Here is a 14,414-nt window from a genome sequence, read left to right as displayed (position 1 = left end):
TGGGGAATCTGTGAAGGGAACGTTAGGAGCAGGTATACTGTTGCAGGTCCTTCCTAGTGAGTTTTCTAAAAGCATTCTGCGCTCATCCACCCACAAACATTTCTTTCTCAAGATTCCAGGGCCTGTTCTTGTTAGAGACATGTCTCCACGTAAATAAGCTTTCCATAATAATGAATGAGTCACTTTTATTTTTACCGGACAAACTGCACCTCTGCAGTGTGACAGAGCACAAATGATCTTATAGTGGAACATTTATACACAAAACTAAAATGTTTGCTTGGACTTTCCGGGTTCTAACTGATTTCTGTTTTGTTTTTACAGTACAGATAGTGGTAGTTCAGAGGGTAGAGAATTTATCTCAAGATTTATGTAAAAACAAAACAAAGAGCACTATCCTTCACCGCGTCCGCCCATCCATCCACCCTGACCTCCTCCCTCGACAGTCGCCTAAAGCTAATGTTACTTCCTCCTTTGTTCGCAAACAGTTATTGTAGTTGCTCTCCGTTCCTGTGACAGATGTGGGAGTGAGAAGTGAGTGTAAATAAACGGGCGTATTTTTTAATAACATTGATATAAAGAGCGATCAGCCACAACATTATGACCAACATCGACTGGAAATTTGCTTCACAATTGGATATTCAGTGTTCTCCCAGGAAGCTTTTGGACCTGGCATTCATTCGTGTGGATGTTACTCAGACATGCACCACCCACCGAGAACCAGACCAGACAACCCCCACCCACCTTGATGGCAGCAGCCATCCCCAGCAGGATGCAGCCTGACACAGACACACTCAAAAAAACATGAAGAACAGCGCGAGGTGTTGACCCGGCCTCCAAATTCACTAAATCTCAAACTGTTTAAGCCCCCATGAACAGGAGGCACAAGGGAGTATTAGGAAGGTGGTCATAATGTTATGCCTGATTGGTGAATACACCCTGTTCACAAACACTTGCCCGTACCATCACCTAACTCAAGGGGTTAAATTCTGAGGATGACACATTAAATCCACCGGATCTGGATTTGAATCGGTGCACGACAGTGAACAACTGCACTTCACGGTGTCATAAATTACACCTTCGTTCTCCTCGAGGACAACAATGAGATACTTTGTGCTGTGGGAGCAGCTGTCAGTCTGCGTTAACGTCTGGTCGCTGGTTACAACTGGCAAGACGTTGCATTATTCTCTAATAGAAAAATTGAAGTTCAGTAACCAGATTACGCATCTTTAGGCCGTGAGCCTGAACACAATTCACTCATGTTCCACATCCTTCCAGCCTGTCCCTCTTTAATGCTCTCTGCTGCCATCGCTGGTTCTGTCTATGGGTGTGTTCCTGTTGAAATAATCTGTGTGCATTTACAAAAGTCCAACACTAAGGCAAATGAATACGAAACCAATACTTTCTATTTCTGGGGTAGAATTAAAATTTTCATCCCTATAATGACTCTGCAAAACATGCCTTGGGAAATAATGGCCTATATTCCGATATTATCGAGACATGTGCTGCTTTATGGGTAATGATATCAATTATCTGTGCTATGAATATGGATGGAGAATATAAGACCTCTATAAGGGTCAGAGATGCAAGTCTTCCCCACATCACCCCTGTGGTTTAAAAGCGGCTGAAAAGACGAGACAAAGGCTGAGCAACACACCCCTGACTGCAGCGTAAACTGCAACAATGAGACCAGGAAGGCAGGCGTTTCAGATCCTCGCTCACAGAGCGCAGGAGAGGGAGTGGGAGAGGTTTCTCTGCAGTTGTGACACACTCCAGCACCCGGCTGGCTCGCTGTGTAACACCAGCGTGCCCTGAATTCAACCCCCACCCTCGGCGCTCTGACAGGAGCCTTGACTCTTTCTCCTTCTCCTGATCCAGAAATACAAGGCCGGCTTATCACAGCTCATCACAAATGGGCGTGTGTTTCCACCCTCCCCTCCTCTCCTTCTCACTCTCTGCCGCACCAGCCTGCAACACAAGCCCTGTCAGTGGTCTGGGGAGGGGGTGATTTTATCCTTTAAATAAATGAGGGCGTTCGTTAAAAGGTGGGCCGATGTACGAGGAATCATATGAGGTCAAAATACTAAAATAAGACAAATTTCACTCTTCAATACACAGCCCCTTGTAAGTGATTGATTAGGCCCAAAAATAAAAAATAAAAATTTATCACACTCAAATTGAACATTCATAATGTCTAAAACGCGATTCTAATCCATGCATGGCTATTTTTATGCATCTGTTTTTACAATTTGTGTGTTTGTTGTTGGGGTTTTCCGCCAAAAAAAAAAAAAATATGAAAATGAAACTACATTCATGCAAAATTGTCAGGAACTGTCAATAAATTAGATCATAAAAATGGTTCTTAAGCTCAATCCAGTCACCACGGAGTCTCAGCTCTGAGGGCAGCAGATGTCCCTGCACAAACGTTACAGTGATTTTTTTTTTTTTTTTATGGGCGAGCCGGCTCGCCACACGGCGTGGAGCCCCTCAACAAAGAAGATGCAGGACACCTTTAAGAAAACGCCTCATCTCCCTGCCTGCTTGTCACTGTGGCATGCCACTCATGCTATTTCATTGTGCGCATTTATTTTATTTTTTTTTTTTTCCACCGGCTTCCTGCAGCCAACATTTCATCAAGTCTCGCTGGTGATGTTTCAAATGCATCGCAGCAGGTTTGAGGTGGAAAAAAATGATCAAAGTTCCTACGGCCAGTGAAGCAGAAATAACTCATTTACTCACTGTGATCTTCGGGATGTTCTTTTTTCCTTGATAAGACATTTTTTATTTGTCCGATTCCACCTTCAAAAAAAAAATCGAGCTTCAACAAAACGGTATTCCCTCTTTGCGGATGCTGCAGCGGCCCTCGCCTGGATGAGAGCTTCAAGGAATGGTCGCCCCTCCGTCAGTGCGATGTTCAGTGCCTCGCTGAGCGCTATAGGAGCGTCTGTGGTCCAGTCACCCACCCGGCCCCTCCCTCCGATCGGCTCAAACTGGAACGGTGCGGTGTCGCAATCTTTCCGCGGGAGGGCGCAGTGGAGCAGATGGTTGGGCGAACATCCTGCAGCCAGTTGTCTGCATGTCAGAGCTGTCCAACATTCTTTCTTGCACATAAAGTGTACAGCACATATCCAGCATTACTCATTACTAAACTATCAGAAAATGAAAACGTAATGAGAACCACCTGGTTCCAGAGAATCGCATGTAATCCGCGGTCTCTTCAGGAGAGGACGAGGAGCTGATTGATATGAGGAAGCCAGCAGTGATTAATTGGTTCAAAAGGGAAATAACAAAGGAGAAAAAAAATAATGAAATCCCCTCCATTACACCCTGACTGAATCCTTATTATCAGCATCATGTTCACCATGTGCGGCGATGGAGACAATTCAGCAAGTCATCTAAATACATTTAGACTCATAAAACAGGCGTCATATTCTATGAACACGTCAAATGGACGTGAATGCTTTAATTTTCACGTCCTTTCACTAAGTATCCACTGCAGATTTCGGGGAGGGGGGTTTGTTTTGGTGAACGCAGAGGAGCAAAATGGTGTAGCAGCTGCCACAGGGCCTGTCCACCACATTACACACCCCACATGTCTGCTCTCCACGACACACACACACACACACACACACACACACACGCCCTCTCGCTGCGTGTCCCCACCCAGCCATGTGTCTCTATTGTTTGAACCTAAAGTGGACCCCCCCCCATCACTCCCCTCCTCGGCACTAATGCAGATAATGAGGTCCTGAGATCGACGTGCGCGGAGGGCGGGTGGGACACGTGACCGAGGGTGTGTCTGTTTGGGTGCACGCATGAGAACCACTACTGTTCCTGAAAAATCCTACTGTCCGTCCATTTTACTTTAGTTTCAGCATCGGCAATTCTTCAAAAACAAAAAAGCTTGTGTTTTACATCACGTGTACAAGATATGTCAGATATATTAAGATTTAAAAGCAGCATCTTTAGATTTATATGAACAACAAACCCCTCACACCACCTTTCTGCTTCCATCCAGTAGGTGATACGGGGCCTTCAAGACCGGTACCACTACGCAGCAAAACACATCTGCGTTTGTGTGGTCATTAATGTGGGAGTGTGTGTTTTGTTTCAAAGCCTGCACAAGCAAATGTCTGCTTTCACTGTGCTAGGACAATAAAGGCAGATCTAATTCCCATATGACATACTCCTGGTATTTATTCTAAATTATTTGTCTTGTTGATCATTTCCCCTCGGCTCCGGCTTCAAGAAGACACAGCGCCTGCATGCTGACATGTCCTTTCATGGAAGTAAAGCAGCGAGACATTACCTCAGCATTTGAAGGCCTCTGAGAATGCATCAACAACACGCTGTTCAGCTTGCAGCCCTGCTACCTCTGCAAACCACATTAAGCAGCTGACACTGACGGACAGACAGGGGGCAGACAGATCAAGGATGCAGAAAAGGACTCGACGAGGAGGCTGCGCCGGCGCGTTTCACACGCGGGTGGCCTCCGAACGGCGTTAGAAACGTCCAGCTTAACACTCGGCAGTCATTGTGAATTACCGAATTTAAGTTTAGCACGGCCGCGTTTAGCACCCCAGCTAATGTGCAATCTCATCATGCACAAGAAGTCAGTGGATTTAGGAAAAAATATCTACTGTGACACTGGATAGTGCACAAGAGCCCCGCAGATCTGTGCAAAGATGGAGACCTGCAAGAGGCATGTAAAAACTGAGATATGCTCATATAATTATTTTACAAGGCGAACGCCAAAAAAAAGGGCAGATATTCCAACAGCATCTCTTCACTATATGCCCTTAATCTTCCTTTTTTTGTATGTGTGTGATGAAAATCTGAAGTGAAGCTTGAGGACCTGTTTCACAGGTGAATGCTTACTTGTGTGTGTGTGTGTGTGTGTGTGTGTGTGTGTGTGTGTGTGTGCGCGTGTGTGTGTGTGTGTGATTGTATAGAGATAAAGTGCCACCCCCAGCCTGGTGTCCACTCAGCACGACAACAAAGGAAGGGGGGGTTCATCATCTCTAAACCAGCTTCCTTTGGACATCTGGTCAACCACTTTTCATTATTCACTCCATTACTGCAGCTCACTGCACTAATTAGCTCAGCAGAAGACAGGAGGAGACTTAGAAAATACATGATCGTTTAAGAATATAGAGCAGAATATATGAGCATAAGAGTCCCAAACACTTTCTGAAGGAATTTAAATAAAAGTAAACTGGTAGACTTGAAAGAATTGTCATATAACAAAAGCAAACAGATTTTCCTCTGTTTCTGCAAGTAAAGGTTAAGTCTGACCAGCACCTCAATGCGCATAGATAACGTTAGAAGAGTATGCATGTACTGTCTTTGTGAGATTAATGTCTGTGTTGATTTCTGCTGAATCATCTGGTCCCTCTGGAGGTGCAATACTGCAGTTCAGTGTAAGGCCACACGGTGGGAAACTGGCTGCACGCCACACTGAAGACGTCCACGGCTGGGCTTAGAGGAGAGTAAAAAAGGGAGAATACATTCAGAATTCAGGAGGGAGAAATGAACTACATCACTGGTGCGCATGAGGATGCAAATGCAGACAGACAGAGATAGAGGTCAGCCAGGCAGGGAGCAGTTCAGCCCTCACAAAGATCACCGTGAATCAGTAGCAACATGCCGGGATCCACAGAGGTGCAAAGAGGGAGGACAAACTAGTCAACGAAAGCCGTGGAGAACCATGCACCAGGCAGTTTTTGCTCACAAACACTGAGCTGTGCAGATTCAGCCAGCCTCTCGGCGTTAGTCTGACAACAGGTCTGTCAGTCTTCCTCCTCTCTGCTGAGTCTCCGATGACTCAAAGTTAGAGGGAGATCAGAAGATCTGCCACCACAGCACAAACCGCTGCAGACTCTCACGGTGTGATTCGACCTAGATCCAGCACGGTTACTGTTTTAGAAAGAATGTGTGAGTTTCTTTTTATCATCACAACAAAGCTTTTATTACTATTAACAATAATAATAACATTAAGAAGAAGAAGAATATCCTATATAGGAATTTATTCTTCCTATATAGGAAGATATTCTTCCTAGGCATAAGTTTTGATTATAATTAACACATGAATGAGACAATTAAGACCAAGAGAAATCCAATAAACAGAGTATTGAAAAAAAAACATGACACTGGAACACAACTAATGTGATTGAAAAGCCTGTTCCAGTAACTTGCAGCATAAAAGCTAAAAGCAGCCTCATTAGAATAACTACGAAATAGTAGGTATTTGGAAAAGTGGATTAACCTCAGTTTCAGTTATTTTCACTTAGTTTTAGTTCATTTCAGTTATGATAAATGTAGCTAAACAAAAGATGCTAATGCTAAGAGCTTTACTGAGAATGTTAGCCAAACAAAGGACAATGAGGAGTGATCACAAATAATCTGTTTATTGTTTTATTGTTGGAACTGAAATAGTTACTGTCGGCCGTAACTACGACAAAACAACAACATCCTCAAACTTATCTGACAGCACCTCCAGAACGTAACTTAGGAAGTAACTTCATCAAAATACAGCATAAATTAATATTACCTGACACTAAATGTAAACCACAACACCAGGTTTCTGTGTCTGGATTCCAGTTGTTTCTTCTAATGCAGCGATACATTTACTTCTCTTTTCTCTGATCTGTAAAAAATATAAAATATATCTCTGACTGTTTTTCAGATCTGTTGGCTCAGTCAATCACACAACAGCTCTTCACCTTTAAAAAATTAATTTTACAATTTAGATGCTATTAAAGTCTATGATTCAAACTAATGCTGCTAATCTCAATGTTCAACTGTCACTGTAACCATGGAGACTTCACTGGTTGTGACATCACATGCATACCCTCTACCCTATTCTATTCTATTCTATTCTATTCTATTCTATTCTATTCTATTCTATTCTATTCTATTCTATTCTATTCTGTCATTATGCTGTCAGTCATACCACAGAGATATTAGGGTGTGACACTATGAAAGAACCTATCACATCACATTTGTGTAGAGACCTTTCCTCAGCCGTTACTGTACATGTTCCTTTTTCTAGTTAAAATTCTGGCAGCTACATCCTGGAGAGGCCAGATTTTTCAGATTAATATGAGTTTTCTTTTCAGTGTTTTCTGGAAATATTAGCAGCACGTTCGTATCTACAGGTCTTTTTCACTGTTTTCACCAAAACCTTAAATGTGTCGACATTAGGCAGAAGAATTTTATGAGATTCTGTTTAACCATAACACATGACGTATTGTATTCCATTATCTCATTCCATAATCCGTGCTTAACTCTTTCCTGCATCTCATAAAGAACAACTCGTCGCTCTATTCATACATTACATTCACATGGGCCTGTGTTTGTGCCAATATGTGCTCAGCAGTTCAGTGACTAAACGGCTAACTGGTAATTATCCTCACTTCATCTAATGGCTGCTTGTCTCTCTCGGCCAAAGTTTTGTGCGAGTGTGTAACCGTGCGTTTGTGCCAGAGGCAGCGAAAGAGACGTGAATCATCAATTTCTTCGTCGGCCGGAGTGATCTCAGTCTTACATCAGACACTTTCTTCTGAAAATAACTGGATAATTAATGTAAATCACACCAACTTAATTCTTTCTTGTTGATTTGTAGAAATGCAAATCTTTTTTTATGCTTATGCTGTTATATGGGTCTTCAACAGAGGATCCACGACCCCTGGAGGGTCTATGGAGGTACTGCATGAGGGTCGCAAAATCTCTGGTTGATTAGACATTTTTTATATATATATATTTTTAATTTTCCCCCAAAAATTTAAATGTCTTAAACACACATCAACATGATTCCAGCATATTTTTGTAAAGATAAATGGAGGCAGAGAACGTTTTCTTTCATTCAGTGATACAGGACCTGTCTCAACAGCTCACTGTTTCACGCAGAGCGCCACACTGAGGCGGAAGCCTGTCAATCTAAGCCTCCTGTACACAGCAGGCCCCGCCCCTATCACTGCTGAGCCAATCATGAGGCTGCATATTACACGCTGACTCTGTCAGGTTCCCCACAATTGGCCGAGAGCCTATTCAGGGTCCCTACTTGATCTCTCATCAGTTTGGGTCATTGGCCTGAAAAAAACATTAAAGAACCCTGTTCTATTGTAGTTCACTCTATTTATTTTACTTTATTTTATTTCTATGATGAATAAAATCTAATCACACATATAAATATCACCTGCACAATATTCTTTTCCTTCTACACTTATTATTGTAATAAAATTAATCAAGACAGAAATTTGAAAAACACAATTTTCATGAGAATAATTTAGACCTCATGATAAATTGTCATGTTTTTGAAGTTTTTTCTATTTTAATGACTTGATTCACTTTACAATGCTTTATTTCTGTGGTGCTTAGTTTCCATTTCTCTCTCTCTCTCCATGGTGCTGAAAATATTAAAACCCAGACACACATATGACTGTATCATACCATTTCATGTTACTAGTTATGATCTCTACTGTAAAAAGGCATATGAAAACTAAAAACTAATATACAAGTGCAAGTATAAGCTTTGTTTATTCTCGACAAATAGGTTAGAACGGACTGTGTTTTCAGTGATCCCATAAACATGGCTGTGTGAGTGCAACTAAATAGTTGTGCGTCTCCCTGTGTTAGCCCTTTCATCCTTTGTGAAGATTTTCAACTTATTTGTATAGATACAGGCCTCGTGGTTAAATAACTGACTGTAACACTACTTGTATTATTATTATGCAGCTTTTAGACCTGGCATTTATTCATGAGGATGTTACTTAGACATGCAGCGGCCACCTAGACCAGACCAGACCAGACAACCCCACCCCATAGCAATGACACTCCTCGATGGCAGCAGTCATCCCCAGTAGGATGCAACCTCACACAGACACACACACACACACACACACACACAAACAGTTGGACCCACAGGACCCAAAGGTCCCCACCCACTATCAACACTGTGCTGCCAGACACCACAGGACGCCCCCAGAAGGCCCATGTCACTTCTAGGATGAGTCAGGCTAGATTATAGTACTACCAATCAGCCACTTTATAACAGTCTTTGTTCTCTCTAGTAAGAAAGACAGAAGAGGAGAGTGGGAGAAGTCAGACGGATGTGAGGCTACACTGCTTCTGGTCTGGTCTTTCTATAATCAACTACAATCAACACAACAGTCACGACATGTAATGATGTACTGAAAAGCGTCAGAGCAGAGGTGAATTAGTTGTTCTCCAGTTTCAATAGAAACAGAAGGATGAGCAGAAACTCCCCAAATATTTCCAGACTGCACTAATTGAATGAGCACAATGAGGTGTAATCTGATAATGTGGCGTAGCTGTTCTGCTTCATCTATAAATCTGTGCCACTAAGATGAGCACGCTCTATAGCTTCTCACTTTAATTTGGTGTGTATTTCATTTCAAACCTGACACTCGCTTGTGTTTACCAGGGCAGCAGTGTGTCGCTGGCTGGCTTGCTAGTTAATCTATACAGTTGTCGCACAAAAATAGCACATCAATACGAATGTAGCAGCAACACTTGTTGCTTTTCTTTTTTTGTGTGTGTTAGTATATTCAGCATCAGCAGCTCTGTGGTTTCATGCAGACAGAGCGTGGTCTGCTGAGGCCCAGGCCCGTAGTGATGACAGACATTTTCATTCGTCCAGCCTTGAGGCTTTCCACTCTGGCTCCATTATGCTTTGCTGGTACATCGGTTGAATTCTGCTGCACTCCTCAACCAGACTTCAAGAAACAGCCCAAACAATAGCCGGCTGTGATGGGTACGACTGTCTCATTTTTCAGTCATTTGGGCAAAAGATGCACTAAAACACTGCAGTGATGTGGCACCACATCCAAGCAACAGTTAAGAGACTCATGTATAATTAAGAAATGCACTTCACAGCCTCTCTCAGATGAACAAGTTTATCGGAGCCTGTGAGTGTATGGACGAAGGACAGGCTTTAAATTATTGGCTATTAGGCTTGGCCCCTCAGCTTAATAGCCAGCCACTGTGGCCATCTGTACATTACAATCATAAAGTTATATTACCGAAGCCATCATAAGAGCCCACAAAGCTCAATAACTGAATGCATGCTGTTGTCTAATACTACCACTGAAGCAGCATCATTAACTGACACAAAAGAAACAACTAAAGGAGGAAAAAGTAAAAGAAAACACACATCTTCTGTTATCCACGCATGCTGCTCCAATCATCCAGACCTTACCTTTTCATCTCCCAGGTTCTGCAGCACTTCTTTCCCACCGCTGGTCCTGATCTCAACCTGCGCTGGGTCGTTTCCTCCTTCCCTGTCTGCAGCGAGACTTTCCACAGCGGGGAGGCTCTTGCTGTCACTCGCCGGGCTCCTCGCCTCCTGAGCGGTCTCTCTCTTGGAGATCCTCGGGGTGCGGGAGCCCCTCTGCCCAACGCTCAGGGCGTCAAAGTCTATGGTTTTACTCTCGAACGCGCCCTCGACGCTGCAGAACAAGCCGCCGTATTTCTGCCGGGGCACCTGGTCTGCAGTGCCGGGTCGGGCGAGGTAAACCGGCAGGTCGTCCTCCGCTTTTTCCCAGTTTCCTCTGCGCTCTGCCATGGTGGAAGCCCTGCACAAGTGACCGTGGAAGAAAAAGGGGGGACTGGTGCTGGAGTGGTGCGCGTCTGTTTGTGCGTGTGCGCACGAGAGGAAGCCAGAGTAGAAAGGCAGGACAGGAGCAGAATTAAAGCCAGAGGTGGCACTGTAGTGGTCACTTATGGCAAAGTAGTGTTGTGTGATTTCTCTAACTGTTTAAAATAAGTTCAATTACGCGCGGGTATGTAGCCTTAAACTGCAGCTTGCAGCAGAGCGATCCAAGATACATGCACCATTTCAAAATGTCATATTTTATGATGTTTTTGAAATCCGAAACAAGCAATTCTGTTTTGCATTTTTAATGTCTGGTGACTTTAATTCAGCTGAACTAAAACGGACACAGGTGTGTGCACTTGGCAAGAACACAGGTATCCAGAGTCTCTCCTTTCCTTAAGACATTTGAGAGTCTACATCAAGCACACACTTTCTTCAAGTGCTTGTCTGGCCCTTCAGCAAGGACGGGGGCTGGACTGCGTCAGCTTTCAGGCTGCAGGTCTCAAACTGAGAGGATGCTGAGTGGAGCGGACAACGGAGGGAAAACAGGAGTCAACAGCAGCCCTCAGTAAACAAGAATGCAATTATGTAACAGCCAAATATCAGCATGTTTCACAAGTTGGGCTGAGGTCACAGCGGGGACATTAGCGGCTTCTTCTTCCTCATCTTTTCCTCCCAGAAATGATAAAGTTCTGCATATTTATTAAAGGTAGTAATTGCAGTAACATATGCATCTCATATAAATAATCATTATGGGATAATGAAACAGATTGCTCCACCAAATAATTCAGATTGTGGATTCACAGGGCGGTGAAAGAACCGGAGGAAACTTTCATCAGGTGGATTAGAAATAACACCCAGCTGCCTCAGTGCTGAGTGTGTGTGGGAGAGTTACATGGGGGGAGAATGAATGAGGGCACACGCTCCACAGAGATGAGATGGAAGAAAGACGTCCAAGGTCAGTCACACTGGGAGCTATACAGAGAAGTCCAACAGGCCACAGCCTCAGGTCTCATCTAACAGGTTGTCATCGCTGAAGTGAAGCCTCGGCTTCTGGGCAGGGTCGTCACATCAGCTTCCAATGTGTCCTGCAGCTCCTGCAGAAAACAACCCATGCACGGAAAGTCAAACTAAAAAAAAAGTTCATTGCAAGTTTGCAAGTTTGCAAGCCAAAAAAAAGTTAATGTGCATGATAGCATCAAGGAAATTACTACTAGTCATATACTGTAGATGATTTTTCTAATCTTAACTCCATATGATTTTGTAGCCGACGTCACTTTGACTTTGCAACGATCACACGCTATAATCTGAAGAGACAGTTTAGTGGAGACATATGTAAAATATGACAAGAAAGCTCTATTTGCACATGTTTTCCTTTTCTCTCTCTACTGAATAACAGTCTCGGTTCCTGGGGCTCGGTTGGCATCTAATGCAGCAACTTGTCAGGCCAGCAGAAATTTTCCCCTCACATGAATGTGATTAAAGCATCAAGGTTTGTAGAGATGCCAAGAGCCCACTAAAAATGTTCTGCTTCTCTTATCCTCGTCAGAGTCCTTTAAGGCTGCCTCTCTCCTTCCACCGCTGCCAGTACGTCACATGTTTTTAGGTTTTCACCCTTGGAAAAGTTTTCGTCCGACACCAACTGGCTCTTTGGCCTTGGATAGAGTTAAATATTATGTGAGAGAACAGAGCTCAGGGGCTCGTGCAGAAGATTTTTGTCTGAAAGCGTTCCCTGTTTTAGTTTTGGCCGGGACGGAGCAGACAGACTGGGAGGTGGTGGAGGCATCAGCTAACACTATGTGGCTGTCAGTGTCAGCCGCACGCTACAACGGCAGAGCAGTCAGTGGTTTATCCCAAATTAAAAGTTTTACTGCAAAAGTAAACCCCTCTGTTTGAAGACACATTCGCTGGCTGCGTATCTTCTGAATGATATTGATTGACGATCCTGCATCGGAAGCAGTTTCAACCAAACAGGAGGCCATCTCTGGCTCCATATTAAAAATGGATGCGCATGTAAGGCCAGCAAATAAAAACCGATGCGCCCCCCAAGACAACAGCTCTCATGTTGCCACTGACTTAAGTGCTTGTTCATTCAGGCATGATGGAACGATGGCAGATAGGACAGACTTTGGCAAATTCACACCCAGTGGTCTTCATGGATTTGGCACGAGACGCCTCGCGGCAACGCAGACCTTTGAAGAAGTGGGTAAGTGGGCCACTGTTGCGCAGACAAGTCGACAGGACTTAATTCAAGCTGCACGAAGTCTGACATGCCCCGTGCACCGGAGATGTGCAGGTTTTCCTCTACTTCTAGTCAATACACAATCTCAGCACTAACCTACATCCCTGCATACGTATACATATACACAACCGGTCAAATGTTTTAGAATAAATGTTTTAGAACACATATTTCTTTCTTTTTTTATTGAAATGAATGCAGTTTGATGTCTCATTCTACTTCACTGTCTTACTGTAGGATGAAGGATACTGTGTGCTGTTTTTTAAAGGTTGGAGTCTATATGTATATGTGGATCCATTTTTTCCTTCACATGTTTGGGGAAAAAAAAACAGCATCCAATTTCTGCTTTGGTTATTCATAGGAGAGCATTAGTGCAGTGGCCCACAGTCAGGCAGCAGTAAAACCTTTGGGAACAGGCACCAGCATTAAGCAGCTTATACGAACTCTCATATTGCTGCTGTTTGTTGCACCCTGCGCATCCTCTGTGTCGCTGCGTCCTCGTGATCCTTCGAAGAAACACTATTGACACATTTTAGGTGAAAGTAAATAAATAAAAGGAATAACTAGAAATGCGTTAGCTGCAAGTCTCGCTTGGAGTCTGAGCCGTGAAGTCAGTGTTGCTAAGCAGCTGAACGGAGCAGACCGGGCAGCTGCATCCGGCTGGGATGCTTTGGCCTGGACCAGCTGCTGCCGAAATAAGGTTAAAGAGCCTCCAAGGATGGATGTGTTTGTCCCTTCAAAGTGAGACCGGCTGTCTAACGCGCAGCGGCACAGGGGTTTTCCTGTCGTCCTCAATGACTCATGATCAAAGTACAATGTCTTAAACTTTCCTTTGAGTTGTTTTCTTTTTTACTTTTCAAAAAATGATAGAATGCTCTGGAAAAGCATCTTTCATGCAGAAGACGCACAAATAATAAAGTGCATTAAAGATAGAACCTAGTGCAGATGGTGTGTTTTGCTAAAAGTAAAAGTACCTTCATTTTATCAGCTTTACTTCCCCTTTTCCCTAAATTGCAGTTATTCGTCCACTACGAGCACAGAGCTCTGAGAGTGACCCCTGGGTGAGCGCTGAAAGAATGACAGATAAAAATGCATTTGTGACAGACATCCTTTGGCAGTGCTGGCGCACAGCAAAAAGCCTGGCACGCCCTCCGTTCTCGTCTGGCTTGGCAAGGACAGGCACGACAGAAGTCAAAAGACAGACTGTTCCCCTGGACTCGCTATGCGAAAACCACAATGTTTAAAAAGCCTGTGATACAACTGAAGCCTTCACTGCGAGACACAACAAGCCGCACAACTGTTCCTCAACACTGAGCTCTTCTATGACGAAGCTGAAAATTTAATTAACCTTTAATAATATTAATGATATTTCTGCCTTTTGATTGGGAGGGAAGAATCTGCAGAGGAAAACCTGACACCAGCCGCAGCTCAACGCTTATTTCCTCTCATGACATGAGGACGGAAGCTAACAGACACTGACAGTAGACAGCGGTAAAGTGCAAGTCAAACAATTAATACACACGCACTGCAAAATCCAATGTGTTACCGGACAGACAACTGATG

General features: G+C 43.7%; 1 protein-coding gene across 3 annotated transcripts in view; it reads right to left on the bottom strand.

Moving 5' to 3' along the window:
* The window catches only part of dpysl3 (dihydropyrimidinase like 3), a 44,493-nt gene extending 33,872 nt beyond the window's left edge, over positions 1-10,621 (bottom strand). For 2 of the 3 annotated variants that reach the window (XM_047606810.1, XM_047606811.1), the window contains exon 1: positions 10,217-10,621. In XM_047606810.1, the coding sequence (XP_047462766.1) occupies positions 10,217-10,582 (366 nt within the window). In that variant the 5' untranslated portion in view covers positions 10,583-10,621. Of the gene's footprint in view, positions 1-2,736; positions 2,935-10,216 lie in introns of those variants that run through there. The other variant, XM_047606812.1, reaches the window with a different exon arrangement.
* Between the last annotated feature and the right edge of the window lie 3,793 nt (positions 10,622-14,414).

The sequence above is a fragment of the Mugil cephalus genome, chromosome 15 (assembly GCF_022458985.1).
Source record: "Mugil cephalus isolate CIBA_MC_2020 chromosome 15, CIBA_Mcephalus_1.1, whole genome shotgun sequence".
Classification (NCBI taxonomy): domain Eukaryota; kingdom Metazoa; phylum Chordata; class Actinopteri; order Mugiliformes; family Mugilidae; genus Mugil; species Mugil cephalus.
The sequence above is the reverse complement of the archived record's forward strand: the minus strand, read 5'-3'. Positions and strand labels throughout refer to the sequence as shown.